The 15,064-nt window shown below is 40.6% G+C and overlaps 1 protein-coding gene across 1 annotated transcript in view; it reads right to left on the minus strand.

The window, feature by feature from the left end:
- nup188 (nucleoporin 188) overlaps positions 1 to 15,064 on the minus strand; it is a 117,329-nt gene that overhangs the window by 12,184 nt on the left and 90,081 nt on the right. Inside the window, exons 37-42 of the mRNA XM_073052718.1 lie at positions 12,283 to 12,375; positions 11,226 to 11,384; positions 10,370 to 10,507; positions 9,932 to 10,006; positions 3,786 to 3,995; positions 1,146 to 1,277 (exon numbers count right to left, since the gene is read on the minus strand). Coding sequence (XP_072908819.1) covers positions 1,146 to 1,277; positions 3,786 to 3,995; positions 9,932 to 10,006; positions 10,370 to 10,507; positions 11,226 to 11,384; positions 12,283 to 12,375 — 807 coding nt within the window. The remainder of the gene's footprint in view (positions 1 to 1,145; positions 1,278 to 3,785; positions 3,996 to 9,931; positions 10,007 to 10,369; positions 10,508 to 11,225; positions 11,385 to 12,282; positions 12,376 to 15,064) is intronic.

A 15,064-nucleotide genomic window follows, 5' to 3' on the forward strand; every position in this document is an offset into this window, starting at 1 on the left:
TGCAACTCTGATAAACTAGGTGATGAATTCTTGATCTCTCACCTTACCTTTTCATGGATTTTGTTCTTTATCTGTCTACCTGCACTGAACTTTCTCCATAACCGTAACACTACTCTGCACTCCGTTTTCCTTTACAGGATTTCAGTATATGGAATGATCTTCCTACATGGCATGTAAACAAACCTATCACTCTACCTCAGTACGTGACAACAATAAATAAATTCCACTTCATAGTATTTCACTTGGCCAGAGATAAATTATTTTGCTACCACTACTTAGTTACACGTACTTCAGAATGACCTATCCCATTACACAACTTTTAACTTTGCACTAATGCCTCCTCTGTCATTTAATCTCTCCTGACTTCCAACGCATCACAGTCCTTTTTTATTCTCTCTATCCCTGTATCTTACCACTAGTTTCTTTCCATCTTTTTTTTCCAGTTTTGTGAAAAGTCATCAATCTGAAACATGAACTGCTCCTCTTTCAACTGTAAAAATACTGTATTCTAATAAAATCTTAGACACATTGGAAAAGGTATACAAAATGGAGTTTAGCCCATTAAAAAAAATCAGCTGTTAGTAATGCAACCACAGTTAGGAATTATTTTATTTTTTTTAAAATAAAAATCAACTTATCCACAGAAGTTACTTTTGAGGTTTCCCAACATTATCTCAATGGTGCCAAACTATCCAGAACTGCAAAGAGCTGCATTCAATACTAATGCTGTGTCAAAGTTACCAGATCTCACCAAAGGCATTATTATTTAAGACATGAAGCAAAATTTATATTTGTTTGCAAGTAACTGTTTTGTGACAATACATGGCATCCTAATCGAGTCAAGTAGTCTGTTGATAATCACAGCCAAGGCTCAAGTATTAAAAATACAATAAATTGCATACAGAAAGGTTGTTCAAATTTGTGGAATTATACAGCAAGAAAATGTGAATGCTTTTGCAATACTGAAACTTACTTCTAGATAAGGCAATGATGCCTCTTACAGAAAGAAACCCTCTATTTCAATTGTGAAAAAGTATCAATCTACAGAAGCTATTTCAAATCCCTGAAAAACTGAATAACTTGGTATATTGACAGACATCTTTGGTACAAAGATCTCAATGGTTAAGCTCCCAACAACCTCTTACCTCGCCCTGCATGTTCAGAACCACATTCACAGTTGCAAGCAGAGTTCCAAATGATGGAGCAACATCAGAATCAAATGCTGGAGTAGTGAAGTTCAGGACGAAGAGCATGTCATATTCAGCCAGATCTAAGGACTGTGAGAATAAAATAAATTGGTTCAGAATGGGAATTCAGGTGGTGATGTCCTTTCTGTCATGTATCAAGGTAACTTGTCCAGCAGAATCCCGATTCCAGCATCATGTTTCTTAATCCATGTAAACACTCACCATCCAAACAGCAGATCAAGAAGTGGATAAAGAAATACAGCAATTTCAAATCTTAAGGCACATTTATCACTATTAAAGGAGGTTGCAAATCTTGACCAGACTTTCAAGGAAGCTAAAGAAAACTATATGGGAAGTGAGCTATTCTCAGTGCTCAAATGAGTATTCAGTCAGGCAAATGAACAAGAATATCAGAGAATATAACAGTAATATTATGACAAAATTAGTGTTTTGAAGATAAAATTATTTGTTTATAATATAGATAACATGGCTTTAAATTACAACTGCATTAAACTAATAAATGGATTCCATTTCTTCCTCACATCCACAATGTTCACAGCATTGTTTTAAGACCATAAGACATAAGAGCAGAGATAAGGCTAGTCGGCATATCGAGTCTGGTCCACCATTACATCATGGCTAATTTATTATAGCTCTCAACCCCAATCTCCCGCTTCTCCCCATAAACTTTCACGGACCTTATCAACCAAGAACCTATCAACCTCTGCTTTAAATATACCCACACAAAATGCTGGTAGAACACAGCAGGCTAGGTAGCATCTATAGGGAGAAGCGATGTCAACATTTCGGGCCGAGACCCTTCGTCAGGACTAACCGAAAGGAAAGATAGTAGGAGATTTGAAAGTAGAGGGGGGGAGGGGGAAATGCGAAATGATAGGAGTAGACCGGAGGGGGTGGGATGAAGCTAAGAGCTGGAAAGGTGATTGGCGAAAGTGATACAGAGCTGGAGAAGGGAAAGGATCATGGGACGGGGGGGGGCCTCAGGAGAAAGAAAGGAGGTGGGGGAGCACCAGAGGGAGATGGAGAACAGGCAAACAACTAAATATGTCAGGGATGGGGTAAGAAGGGGAGGAGGGGCATTAACGGAAGTTAGAGAAGTCAATGTTCATGCCATCAGGTTGGAGGCTACCCAGCCGGTATATAAGGTGTTCCTCCAACCTGAGTTTGGATTCATTTTGACAATAGAGGAGGCCATGGATAGACATATCAGAATGGGAATGGGACGTGGAATTAAAATGTGTGGCCACTGGGAGATCCTGCTTTTTCTGGCGGACCGAGCATAGGTGTTCCACAAAACGGTCTCCCAGTCTGTGTCGGGTCTCGCCAATATATAAAAGGCCACACCGGGAGCACCGGACACAGTATACCACACCAGCCGACTCACAGGTGAAGTGTCGCCTCACCTGGAAGGACTGCCTGGGGCCCTGAATGGTGGTGAGGGAGGAAGTGTAAGGGCAGGTGTAGCACTTGTTCCATTTACAAGGATAAGTGCCAGGAGGGTGATCGGTGGGAAGGGATGGGGGGGACGAGTGGACAAGGGAGTCGCGTAGGGAGCGATCCCTGCGAAAAGCAGAAGGGGGGGGGGGGGGGGAGGGAAAAATGTGTTTGGTAGTGGGATCCCGTTGGAGGTGGCGGAAGTTACGGAGAATTATGTTGGACCTGGAGGCTGGTGGGGTGGTAGGTAAGGACAAGGGGAACCCTATCCCGAGTGGGGTGGCGGGTGGATGGGGTGAGGGCAGATGTGCGGAAAATGGGAGAATAACTTGGCCTCGAGAGCTGTCTGTGGCAATGAACTCTACAGATTCACCACCCCTAGCTAAAGAAATTTCTCCTTACCTTTGTTCTAAAGGGACATCCTTCTTTTCTGAGGCTGTGCCCTCTGGTCCTAGAACTCCTTCCCATAAAAGAAACATTCTCTCCACATCTACTCCATCTAGGCCTTTCAATATTCGATAGGTTTCAATGACATTCTCCCTCATTCTTTTAAACTCCAGCAATTACAGGCCCAGAGCCATCAAATGCTTATCGTGCATTAACTGTTTCATTCCCAGGATCATTCTCATGAACCTCCTCTGGACCTTCTCCAATGCAGTGCAAGACTGCAGGTGGGGTTCAGATGGGACTGAACCACATGTTAGTGTGTCATGATAAACAAAACTCACTTCTTGAATCTACATATATTGAAGTTCTGTATCATATTTGATATATTTCATTTTATTAAATTTATTTATTGGACACAAAGGCAAAAGGATACTGTTCTAAACTGGGGAAGTGGAATTGGGGGGAAGTGGAATTGGGGGGAAATAAGTTGAGATGAATGTCATGGGCCAAAGGATCCATTTCTGTGCTCTAGAACTCTGTGACTCCAAAATTATAGTTTGGATACCAGTTAATACAAGGAAATGGCTGGGAAATTACTGGATCTATAGGGTCCTGCTCTTGGGCAGATATGTACAGAAGGCCCCTTTTAAGGAGCAGCCATCACTATAGATTAGAATCTCAGTTATTCAAGAGCATCTGAATGAACGTCATATTTATTCCTAGAATGAAACAAATAAATTGGTAATAATTATTTACCTGGTCTAGCAGTATCTGGCATAGATCAGGAGTAAAGTGTCGAATAGCTGCTAATGTTTTACTCAGAATCCTGAGCAAACTGGATTGGACTTTCAGCATTGCACGCTGTTCCACTTCATCTCGTTCTGTGTTTTGCTGCTTTGTTGGCGTTTGAGCTGGTTTGGGCTGCCGAGGAAGAATTGCAGGCGGAAGAGCATCTCCATTCTTCACCTAATCAACAGGATACAATCAATCATATTTGATGACAGTATTGTGCAGGTTTTCCTTTAGATTGTGCCTACATGAAACAATGTCATAGGACAGCGGCATCCAAAATCAGACCCCACCACCCAGGCCATGCTCTTTTCTCAATGGTAGAAAGACGTGTACCACCAGGTTCAGGAACAGGTACTACCCAATAACCATCAGGTTCTTGAACAAAAGGGGATAACTACACACTTGCCCATCCACTGAGATGTTCCTACAACCAATGATCTCACTTCAAGGTCTCGTTATCTTGTTACCTTATGTTCTCATTATTTTTTGCTATTTATACATAGTTACTTTTTCACAGTTTGTTGTCTTCTGCACGCTGGTTGATCTTTCATTGATCCTGTTGAAGCTGCTATTCTATAGATTTACTGCATATACCCACAGGACAATTAATCTCAGGATTGTAAATAGTGACATACATGTACTTTAACAATAGAATTTACTTTGAATTTTGGACAAAGCCCAAGTCATCTATATATCCAGTCATTTTGTGATCAGTTACCATTAGATTCCGTCTCCAAACTCATGATCAGAAATAAAATTTGAAAAGCCTTTTGTTTTGAAAAAGGGCAATTAAAATGTAGCTTTGCAAAGATATTCAAAGAAGTGAATTTCTGACTCACTAGGATATTGTACTTCAAATGCATTATGGTTTTTCCACACAGGGAAAGAGAGACAATTAATCATTACATGTGTTGGAGAAATTATAGCCCTTTCAAGATGAAATCTGAAAATTATTTAATGGATCCTCACCCTCCATAATATGTTGCTCTTTAACACTTCATTTGAAACAGGGAGCCAGAGTGAGACAATTGCCCTCAAACTGCTCAGCACACAAAGCAGCCAAAAACTAACCTATTAACATCGGGGGGGGGGGTGTGGTGGGTGGGGGTGGGAGACAGTCCTGGGACACTGTCATAGAAATGTACTACATAATACCATTTCCCTTCAACTAATTGCACATATGCTTAAAATGAGAAGCAACTTCCAATCCAAATGACATCATCCATCTTTCTCCAGATTTGTATGGCAAAGGTCAAATGCAAAGTTAAATGTAAATCATTGCAAGATCTTGGACTTCCTCTTACACTCTAATTGCCCCCTACGTGGCATTTCCTTCAATAAAGTTACCAAGAATATATCCGTGTTGGTTGAACTTAATTAGCCCAACGCTCTTAATAACCATATAACCATATAACCATATAACAATCACAGCACGGAAACAGGCCATTCCGGCCCTCCTAGTCCGTGCCGAACTCTTAATCTCACCTAGTCCCACCTACCCGCACTCAGCCCATAACCCTCCACTCCTTTCCTATCCATATACCTATCCAATTTTACCTTAAATGACACAACTGATCTGGCCTCTACTACTTCTACAGGAAGCTCATTCCACACAGCTATCACTCTCTGAGTAAAGAAATACCCCCTCGTGTTTCCCTTAAACTTTTGCCCCCTAACTCTCAAATCATGTCCTCTCGTTTGAATCTCCCCTACTCTCAATGGAAACAGCCTATTCACGTCAACTCTATCTATCCCTCTCAACATTTTAAATACCTCGATCAAATCCCCCCTCAACCTTCTACGCTCCAATGAATAGAGACCTAACTTGTTCAACCTTTCTCTGTAACTTAAGTGCTGAAACCCTGGTAACATCCTAGTAAATCGTCTCTGCACTCTCTCTAATTTATTGATATCTTTCCTATAATTCGGTGACCAGAACTGTACACAATATTCCAAATTTGGCCTTACCAATGCCTTGTACAATTTTAACATTACATCCCAACTTCTGTACTCAATGCTCTGATTTATAAAGGCCAGCGTTCCAAAAGCCTTCTTCACCACCCTATCTACATGAGACTCCACCTTCAGGGAACTATGCACTGTTATTCCTAGATCTCTCTGTTCCACTGCATTCCTCAATGCCCTACCATTTACCCTGTATGTTCTATTTGGATTATTCCTGCCAAAATGTAGAACCTCACACTTCTCAGCATTAAACTCCATCTGCCAACGTTCAGCCCATTCTTCTAACCGGCATAAATCTCCCTGCAAGCTTTGAAAACCCACCTCATTATCCACAACACCTCCTACCTTAGTATCATCAGCATACTTACTAATCCAATTTACCACCCCATCATCCAGATCATTTATGTATATTACAAACAACATTGGGCCCAAAACAGATCCCTGAGGCACCCCGCTAGTCACCGGCCTCCATCCCGATAAACAATTATCCACCACTACTCTCTGGCATCTCCCATCTAGCCACTGTTGAATCCATTTTATTACTCCAGCACTAATACCTAACGACTGAACCTTCTTAACTAACCTTCCATGTGGAACTTTGTCAAAGGCCTTGCTGAAGTCCATATAGACTACATCCACTGCCTTACCCTCGTCAACATTCCTCGTAACTACTTCAAAAAATTCAATAAGGTTTGTCAAACATGACCTTCCACGCACAAATCCATGCTGGCTACTCCTAATCAGATCCTGTCTATCCAGATAATTATAAATACTATCTCTAAGAATACTTTCCATTAATTTACCCACCACTGATGTCAAACTGACAGGTCTATAATTGCCAGGCTTACTTCTAGAACCCTTTTTAAACAATGGAACCACATGAGCAATACGCCAATCCTCCGGCACAATCCCCGTTTCTAATGACATCTGAAAGATCTCCGTCAGAGCTCCTGCTATCTCTACACAAACTTCCCTCAAGGTCCTGGGGAATATCCGGTCAGGACCCGGAGATTTATCCACTTTTAAATTTCTTAAAAGCGCCAGTACTTCCACCTCTTTAATTGTCATAGGTTCCATAACTTCCTTACTTGTTTCCCACACCTTACACCATTCGATATCCTTCTCCTTAGTGAATACCGAAGAGAAGAAATCGTTCAAAATCTCTCCCATCTCCCTCGGCTCCACACATAGCTGACCACCCTGATTCTCTAAGGGACCAATTTTATCCCTCACTATCCTCTTGCTTTTAATATAACTGTAGAAGCCTTTCGGATTTACTTCCACCTTATTTGCCAAACCAAACTCGTAACTTCTTTTAGCTTTTCTAATCTCTTTCTTAAGTTTCCTTTTACATTCTTTATATTCCTCGAGCAATTCCTTTACTCCATGCTGCCTATATCTATTGTAGACATCCCTCTTTTTTCGAACCAAGTTTCTAATATCCCTTGAAAACCATGGCGCTTTCAAACCTTTAATCTTTCCTTTCAACCGAACAGGAACATAAAGATTCTGTACCCTCATAATTTCACCCTTAAATGACCTCCATTTCTCTATTACATCCTTCCCATAAAACAACTTGACCCATTCCACTCTCTCTAAATCCCTGCGCATCTCCTCAAAGTTAGCCTTTCTCCAATCAAAAATCTCAACTCTAGGTCCAGTCCTGTCCTTCTCCATAATTATATTGAAGCTAATGCTATTGTGATCACTGGACCCGAAGTGCTCCCCAACACATACATCTGTCAGCTGACCTATCGCATTCCCTAACAGGAGATCCAACACTGCCCCATCTCTAGTCGGTACTTCTATGTATTGTTGCAAAAAGCTATCCTGCACACATTTCACAAACTCTAAACCATCCAGCCCTTTTACAGAATGAGCTTCCCAATCTATGTGTGGAAAATTAAAATCTCCCACAATCACCACCTTGTGTTTACTACAAATATCTGCTATCTCCTTACACATTTGCTCTTCCAACTCACGCTCCCCATTAGGTGGCCTATAATACACTCCTATCAGTGTTACTACACCTTTCCCATTCCTCAATTCCACCCAAATAGCCTCCCTAGAGGAGCTCTGTAATCTATCCTTCCAAAGCACCGCCATAAGATTTTCTCGGACAAGCAATGCAACACCTCCTCCTCTGGCCCCTCCTACTCTATCACACCTGAAGCAACTAAATCCAGGAATATTTAGTTGCCAATCACACCCTTCCTGCAACCATGTTTCACTAATAGCTACAACATCATAATTCCATGTATCAATCCACACTTTAAGCTCATCCACCTTTCTTACAATGCTCCTAGCATTAAAATAGATACATTTAAGATACTCTCCACCTCCTCCTCTCTTTTCATCCCTAGCAATGCATTCAAATTTATTATCCTTTTCTTTCTTCTCCCCTACAACTTCGGGCTGAGCGCATCCCTGCTCCATCACCTGCCTGTCCTCCCTCACACACGGTCTACTTACTTGCTCTACTGGTGAACTAACCTCCTCTCCCATAGTTTCCTCAAATTGATTTCCGCCCCCCCATCTTACTAGTTTAAAGTCTGCCCCGTAGCCCTAGCAAACCTCCCCGCTAGGATATTGGTCCCCCCAGGATTCAAGTGTAACCCGTCCTTCTTGAACAGGTCACGCCTGCCCCAGAAGAGGTCCCAATGATCCAGAAACTTGAATCCCTGCCCCCTGCTCCAATCCCTCAACCACGCATTCATCCTCCACCTAATTCCATTCCTACTCTCACTGTCGCGTGGTACAGGCAGTAATCCCGAGATTACTACCTTTGCGGTCCTCCTTCTTAACTGCCTTCCTAACTCCCTATACTCTCGTTTCAGGACCTCTTCCCCTTTCCTACCTATGTCATTGGTACCTACATGTACCACGACCTCTGGCTCCTCACCCTCCCACTTCAGGATATCTTGGACGCGATCAGAAACGTCCCGGACCCTGGCACCAGGGAGGCAAACAACCATCCGGGACTCCCGATCACCTCCACAGAACCGCCTGTCTGAACCCCTGACTATCGAGTCCCCTATCACTATGGTCCTCTTTCTTCTATCCCTACCCTTCTGAGCTACAGGGCCGTCCTCTGTGCCGGAGGCCCGGCCACTGTCACTTCCTCCAGGTAGGCTGTCCCCCCCAACAGTACTCAAACATGAGTACTTATTGTCAAGGGGTACAGCCACTGGGGTACTCTCTAGTACCTGCCCCTTCCCCTTCCTGATCGTGACCCACCTATCTGCCTCCCGTGGCCCCGGAGTGACCACCTGCCTGTAACTCCTCTCTATCACCTCCTCACTCTCCCTGACCAGGCGAAGGTCATCGAGCTGCAGCTCCAGTTCCCTAATTCGGTCCCTCAGGAGCTGCAGTTCGGCGCACCTGGCGCAGATGTGGACGTCCGGGAGGCTCGGAGACTCCAGGATCTCCCACATCCGACACCGAGAACAACAAGCTGCCCTCACACTCATACCTCCCGAATAACTGAAAATAACAAGAACTCAACAATATTCAGCCTAGATTTAATGGATCCCTGATTGGATTTAAATTTGTGCATAATTTTTCAATCTTTTTTTCTCAAAGGCAATTAACTTTCTGTCAAAGATAAACTATTTAGATTATTTTTAAAAAATCAATTATTTCTACCATTTACCCCAGCTGCCTGACTTTCACCACCCTATGGTCTTTAAATGCTTATGTCCACCTTGGAAGATGTAGTCAAATTGAAACTTGTTCCAAACTAACAAATGCACATTAGAATTGATGAGCATGAACAGCAGGTGCCCAAAGTGCTCATTCAGCCCTGTCCAGTTATAAAGGCTGGACATTCTTGTGCTTAGATCAAAGGCAAAAAGAAATCTCCAGAGCTGCAAGGATAAATGAAAGGATTATTATTTTCCCCTTATTTTAATCAGATACCTCAAAATCTTAAGAGCATTGCTAACAAATTGCAAAACACACAAAGAGGAACTCAGCAGGTAAAGCAGTATATATGGGGAGCAAAGGTCACAAAAGACAGCAAATAATTTACTGATAAATATTTTTTAGTTTTAATGTCATTAGTAACCCAACTCTTTGAAAAGCATGCTTAAACACTGTATATATTCATGGCAAATTACACTTTAAGGAAACAACTTCACACTCACCTGTAGATAGTGCTGAAGCACTTTCGGACTATGAAGCAGAAAGGTACATGTCTGGCACAGGTAACACAGATTTACCTGTGAAACACAGATCAAGCTGTTAACTACATTCATCAAGGAGCATCTTTCCAGCAAAAACTAGTATTTTTTTAGTCTACTAGGTAATTTCTGTTCACTTGTGATCTTACATTCAATCCACATCCTGTAGATCAATGGGAAATGAACTTATTTTTAATCAGTTTTCTATGGTGAGATTGTGGCAGGTAAACCCCAACTGGTCACAGAGTAGGTCCGAGCTGAGATAAGGCAGCGCTAGGATACTTATTCTTGGTAAAAACATATAGCTAAAGAAGTGCAATAATATGGATTTCAGTTTTCTGCTATTGTTTGAAGCAGTGATGTCTCGTGTTCAACATTATATCCATTCTAAGTTGAACATACCTGCACATCCCTAAGCAGTTGTGGCAGATGAAACCGCCACTCTTTGATGAAGTTGGAAAGTTGAAGAAGAAACCCAACAGTGTGATCAACTTCATCAAGGCAAGCCAAGCTCTGCACCTTTCGAACTGCATCCAAACACTATAAAAGAATGGGCAAAAATAATGACTCGTATCCTGATGCACCTAACATGAACATACATTTAACATAATAAAATCATACATGTTTATGGCACAGGAGATGGTCATTTGGCCTACAATGTCATTTAAAAAAATAACCTACTCTAAAAGTATATATTTTTAAAATGTTCTTCTTCACATATGAGAGTAAGAGGACTGAAAAAAATGTTTCCATGACTTTCATACCAATTCTGGACAGTCACGTGAAAAGAAACCCTTGGTGAGTGAGTATTCAGAAATAATGAAGTCATGATATTGTTCTGCAAAGTGCACCATCTAGTGGCCTGGAAGACTTGTTCTAAATCATATTTGAACTGTGGCAAGTGACTAGGTGTGTCAACAGTTATGACATCAGTTAACAGGCATTTATAATCAAGTCTCAACGAAACCAAGTGAAAGGAAAGGGTGAGGGTTAATGGAAAAGTCATTAATAATTCATTGTGTTTAAGTTATTATATGTTTTAAATATATACAAGCTTTCAAACATTTTTGGATCTGCATGTGAATTATCTACTTTGATGACCACCTCCATGAAAAATATTATGCATAAGAACCTTTGGAACAAATTATAATATTCATTTTTTAAATGGTTTCTGGATTTCACTGAAGGAACTACCGGTACTCCTTCAAAACACTCTTAATTACACTAAGTTTTAAAAGCACCAAAAGCATTTACCCACCTGAAGTATCCGCTCCTGATGGACTCCAACAAAGTCTAACGATTCCGTAAGGAAGTTATAGCGTAGTGATTTTAAAAGTCTTTCCATCAGTGACATAGTGAGTCGATACACACCTGGCCATGAGGGAGCATCCAAAGATTTTCGGGAAGATCCCAAAGTCTGAATTATAAAAAGAAAATTGAAAATATTGGAGAGATGGCAAACAGCAATTAATTCTGCACATGAAAAATCAGGCAAGCATTGCTTAGAAAAGCAAAACCTGGACATCCAATATCACAGTACAAGTTTTCGGTTGTTTGTAAATGTAAAATTACTCTAACATTAAAGTTGAAAAGCTACTTGATATTGCTCAATCTCAAAAACTCTATGAATTTATAAACATGTGTGATACAATTATGCCAAAGATTTGATACTGCAATCTCTAATGCAAGTTATGACTTGACAGAAAAACACAGCTTTTTCTAGTAATGGGTTTGTGTTAATTCTTTGCATCATGTTGAAAACTATTATTTTTGAACACAATTTTGTGATAGTTGTTGCTTTTCAGTTTGTCAGTAAAAACTGTCAAATTTAATTTTTTAAAAAAATTAATTTGTGCTTGTAACTTATAATTAGAATGAAGCACATTACAAAGCAATGGAAGCAAGATTAATAAGAGTATATAGTTAGGAGTTATCTAGGACATAATGGACCTCTATTTTGTAGAAATTATTAAAAATAGTTGAAAATATACTATTTTAACCATCAAAACTACAACAATACAGGCAATTTACAAGCTAACCTACAATTTAAAATTAATTAGCTTTCCAGAACAACAGCAGTTACTTTCCCTAAAGACCCAATAGAATCGGTAAAATGTATTTAGCTTCCTTTATACTTATTCCCAATGTCCTCATTTTTTATAATACCTGAACAAGATTCCTCATGAAGTTCTCAAAACTGAATATAATTTCATCAATATTAGATTTAACTTAAAATATCAAATTGATCACTCAGGTGTTGGTACTTTGTGTATATTCACTCTACATAACACTGCACAATTATTGAGGCACAGTACCTGAGTGGTGCCATTGGCACTGAGCTGATAAACACTTAGAAGTGGCAGACAGATGCTTTGTAGAACACCGGCTCCTCCCACTGCAGCAGCTCCCTGGAAGTACCAGTATGAAATTTAACATCAGCATTTTTTTTAACTTAAAAACAGATTTTGATGGATTTGAATTTATGTGCATAATTAACCTGAAAACATGAAATTTCCACATCAACAAATGAACAATAGTCACAGTAAAGTTAATGCAGCTATACATGGGTTTCTACAGGGGCACGATTAAGAGCATCCTGACTGGCTGCATCACTGTCTGGTATGGGAACTGCGCCTCCCTTAATCGCAGGACTCTGCAGAGAGTGGTGCAGACAGCGCATCTGTAGTTGTGAATTTCCCATAATTCAGGACATTTACAAAGACAGGTGTGTAAAAAGGCCCTTAGGATCATTGGGGACCTGAGTCACCCCAACCACAATCTATTCCAGCTGCTGCCATGTGGGAAACAGTACAGCAGCATAAAAACCAGGACTAGCAGGCTCCAGGACTACTTCTTCCACCAGGCCATCAGACTGAGTAACTCACGCTGATTTGAGTGTACTCTGTGTTACACTGACTGTTCCATTTATTATAAATTACTATGATTGCACATTTAGACGGAGACGTAACATAAAGATTTTTACTCATGTACGTGAAGGATGTAAGAAATAAAGTCAATTCAATTCAAGACTTGAAAGGACTTGGAAATGCTGCTTTCAGAGTTTGCTACCTTTGGGAAAAGTTACAATACACTTCAAAACCAAATGCAGCTGATTCCGGTTATTTGGACCATCAGTTAATCAGGGCAACTATTAAAAAAACAAAAACAAATCTAAAAAATAGCCAGGATTCTCTTTGTTTATTTGGGACACTGTCACTTAATTGGTTCAGGAGACTTTTGCTGAACAGTTTCTAACTAGCATCAGTCATGTCTACTCGTGCTACCATTAAGACATTATTCTGTGCTTAGAAATAGTTTTCAAACAGCATCACTTGCATTTGTTTGTGTTCAAAAAGCAGTGATTTTTGCCACTGATGGCAAGAAATAAGCCCTAATACAATTCAGAATTGTTTTGCTTTCTGCTGTTTCAAGTCTTGGAGATGCCAGAACCAGCCAGAAGAGAAAATGAAACAACTTCACTACCTCATCAAGTTAGGAAATATGAAGAACTTGAAGGTATAGACAATCATCTTGAATGTTACAATGAAAATGAAGATTTGGAGGATGCAATTATCAAAATTATCCGTTATCTGCATCAGGTGTCTGCGCGGATTTGTTCATTTACAGTCAATCAAAAGAACATGGCAGCATATACTGGATGAATTCCTCCATCAATAATGCCTTGAAAAAGTATTCAGCCCCCACAACTATTTTCACATTTTACAGTTCCACTTTCTAAATTTAAAATATATTTAATTAGGATTCTTGGAGTTATGTTAAATCAAAAGAAAAATTCCAAAGTCTATCAGCAATCTACTAAAAATTAAAAAACAAAGTTGTGAGGCTGAAAAGTACTAATCCCCTTTGCAATTACTACATCAACTTCCCTCACGTGCAATACCTTACCAACTCACCCACTTTGTTGATTTAGAAAACTGGAGGATCACCTGTTTTCAATGAATTCATAAGATCCAACTGTATGGTAGATTTTCAACAGACCAAACCAAAATGAAGGCAAACAGCATTCAAGACAAGTCAGGGAAATGATAATAGAGAAGCACAAATCTGGGGAAGGGTACAAGACCATCTCAAAGATACCGAACACACCTCAGAGCAATTCATCGTGAAAAAGTGGAAAGAATACGAAACCACAGGCACACTGCCTAGGTGAGGCTGCCCCTCCGTTAAATAATGGCTCTTGTAAGAGAGGCTACTATGATGCCGAGGCATTCTGAGTTTGCAGTAGTCAGTAGCTGCAACTGGAGATGAGTTCGTGGCTCCACAATCTCTAAGGCCTTGCACAAAAAGGGCGTTTATGGAAGAGTGGCAACAAAGAACCCGTCAAAAAAATCATATCCTTGCCCATTAAGAAATTGCAAAGCTTCACTTAGAAAATACTGTGAAGATGTGGAAGAGGGTCTTGTGGTCACATGAGAATAAAGTGGAGCGTTTTGGCCTCAACACTAAGCAGTACGTGCGGTGTAAATCTAACACTGGGCATCAGCCAGGTAACACCACCCCTACTGTAACGTATGGTGGAGGTAGCATCATGCGATGGGGATGCTTTTCAGCAGCAGGGATTGAAAATCTGATCAGGATTGATGGGAAGATGAATGCTGCTAAATACAGAGAGATTCTGGATAAAAACCTGCTCACCTCTGCCAGAAAGCTTAAACTGGGAAGGAGGTTCAACTTCCAGCAAGGCAACGACCCAAAACACACAACCAGAGGAACCATGGAGTGGCTTCAAATTAAGAAAATTTATGTCCTTAAGTGACCCAGTCAGATTCCTGACCTTAAACTGGAAGAATATCTCTGGCAAGACCTCAAGACTGATGTCCACCACCGCTCCCCAACTAATCTGGCACAACTCGAGCAATTTTGCAAGGAGGAATGGGCAAATTATGCCCCATCACGTTGTGCAAGGCTAACAGAGACTTATCCAAGAAGACTACTGGCTGCGAGAGGTGGTTCAACTTAAGAGGGAATGAATACTTTTGAACAGCTGACATTTCAGTTTTTTAATTTTTTAGTTTTTCGTGCTTTATAATATACCCTGCTTTTTTGTGAAAAAAGGAGCATGTTTCACAAATAAAA

The sequence above is a fragment of the Hemitrygon akajei genome, chromosome 7 (assembly GCF_048418815.1).
Source record: "Hemitrygon akajei chromosome 7, sHemAka1.3, whole genome shotgun sequence".
Lineage (NCBI taxonomy): Eukaryota > Metazoa > Chordata > Chondrichthyes > Myliobatiformes > Dasyatidae > Hemitrygon > Hemitrygon akajei.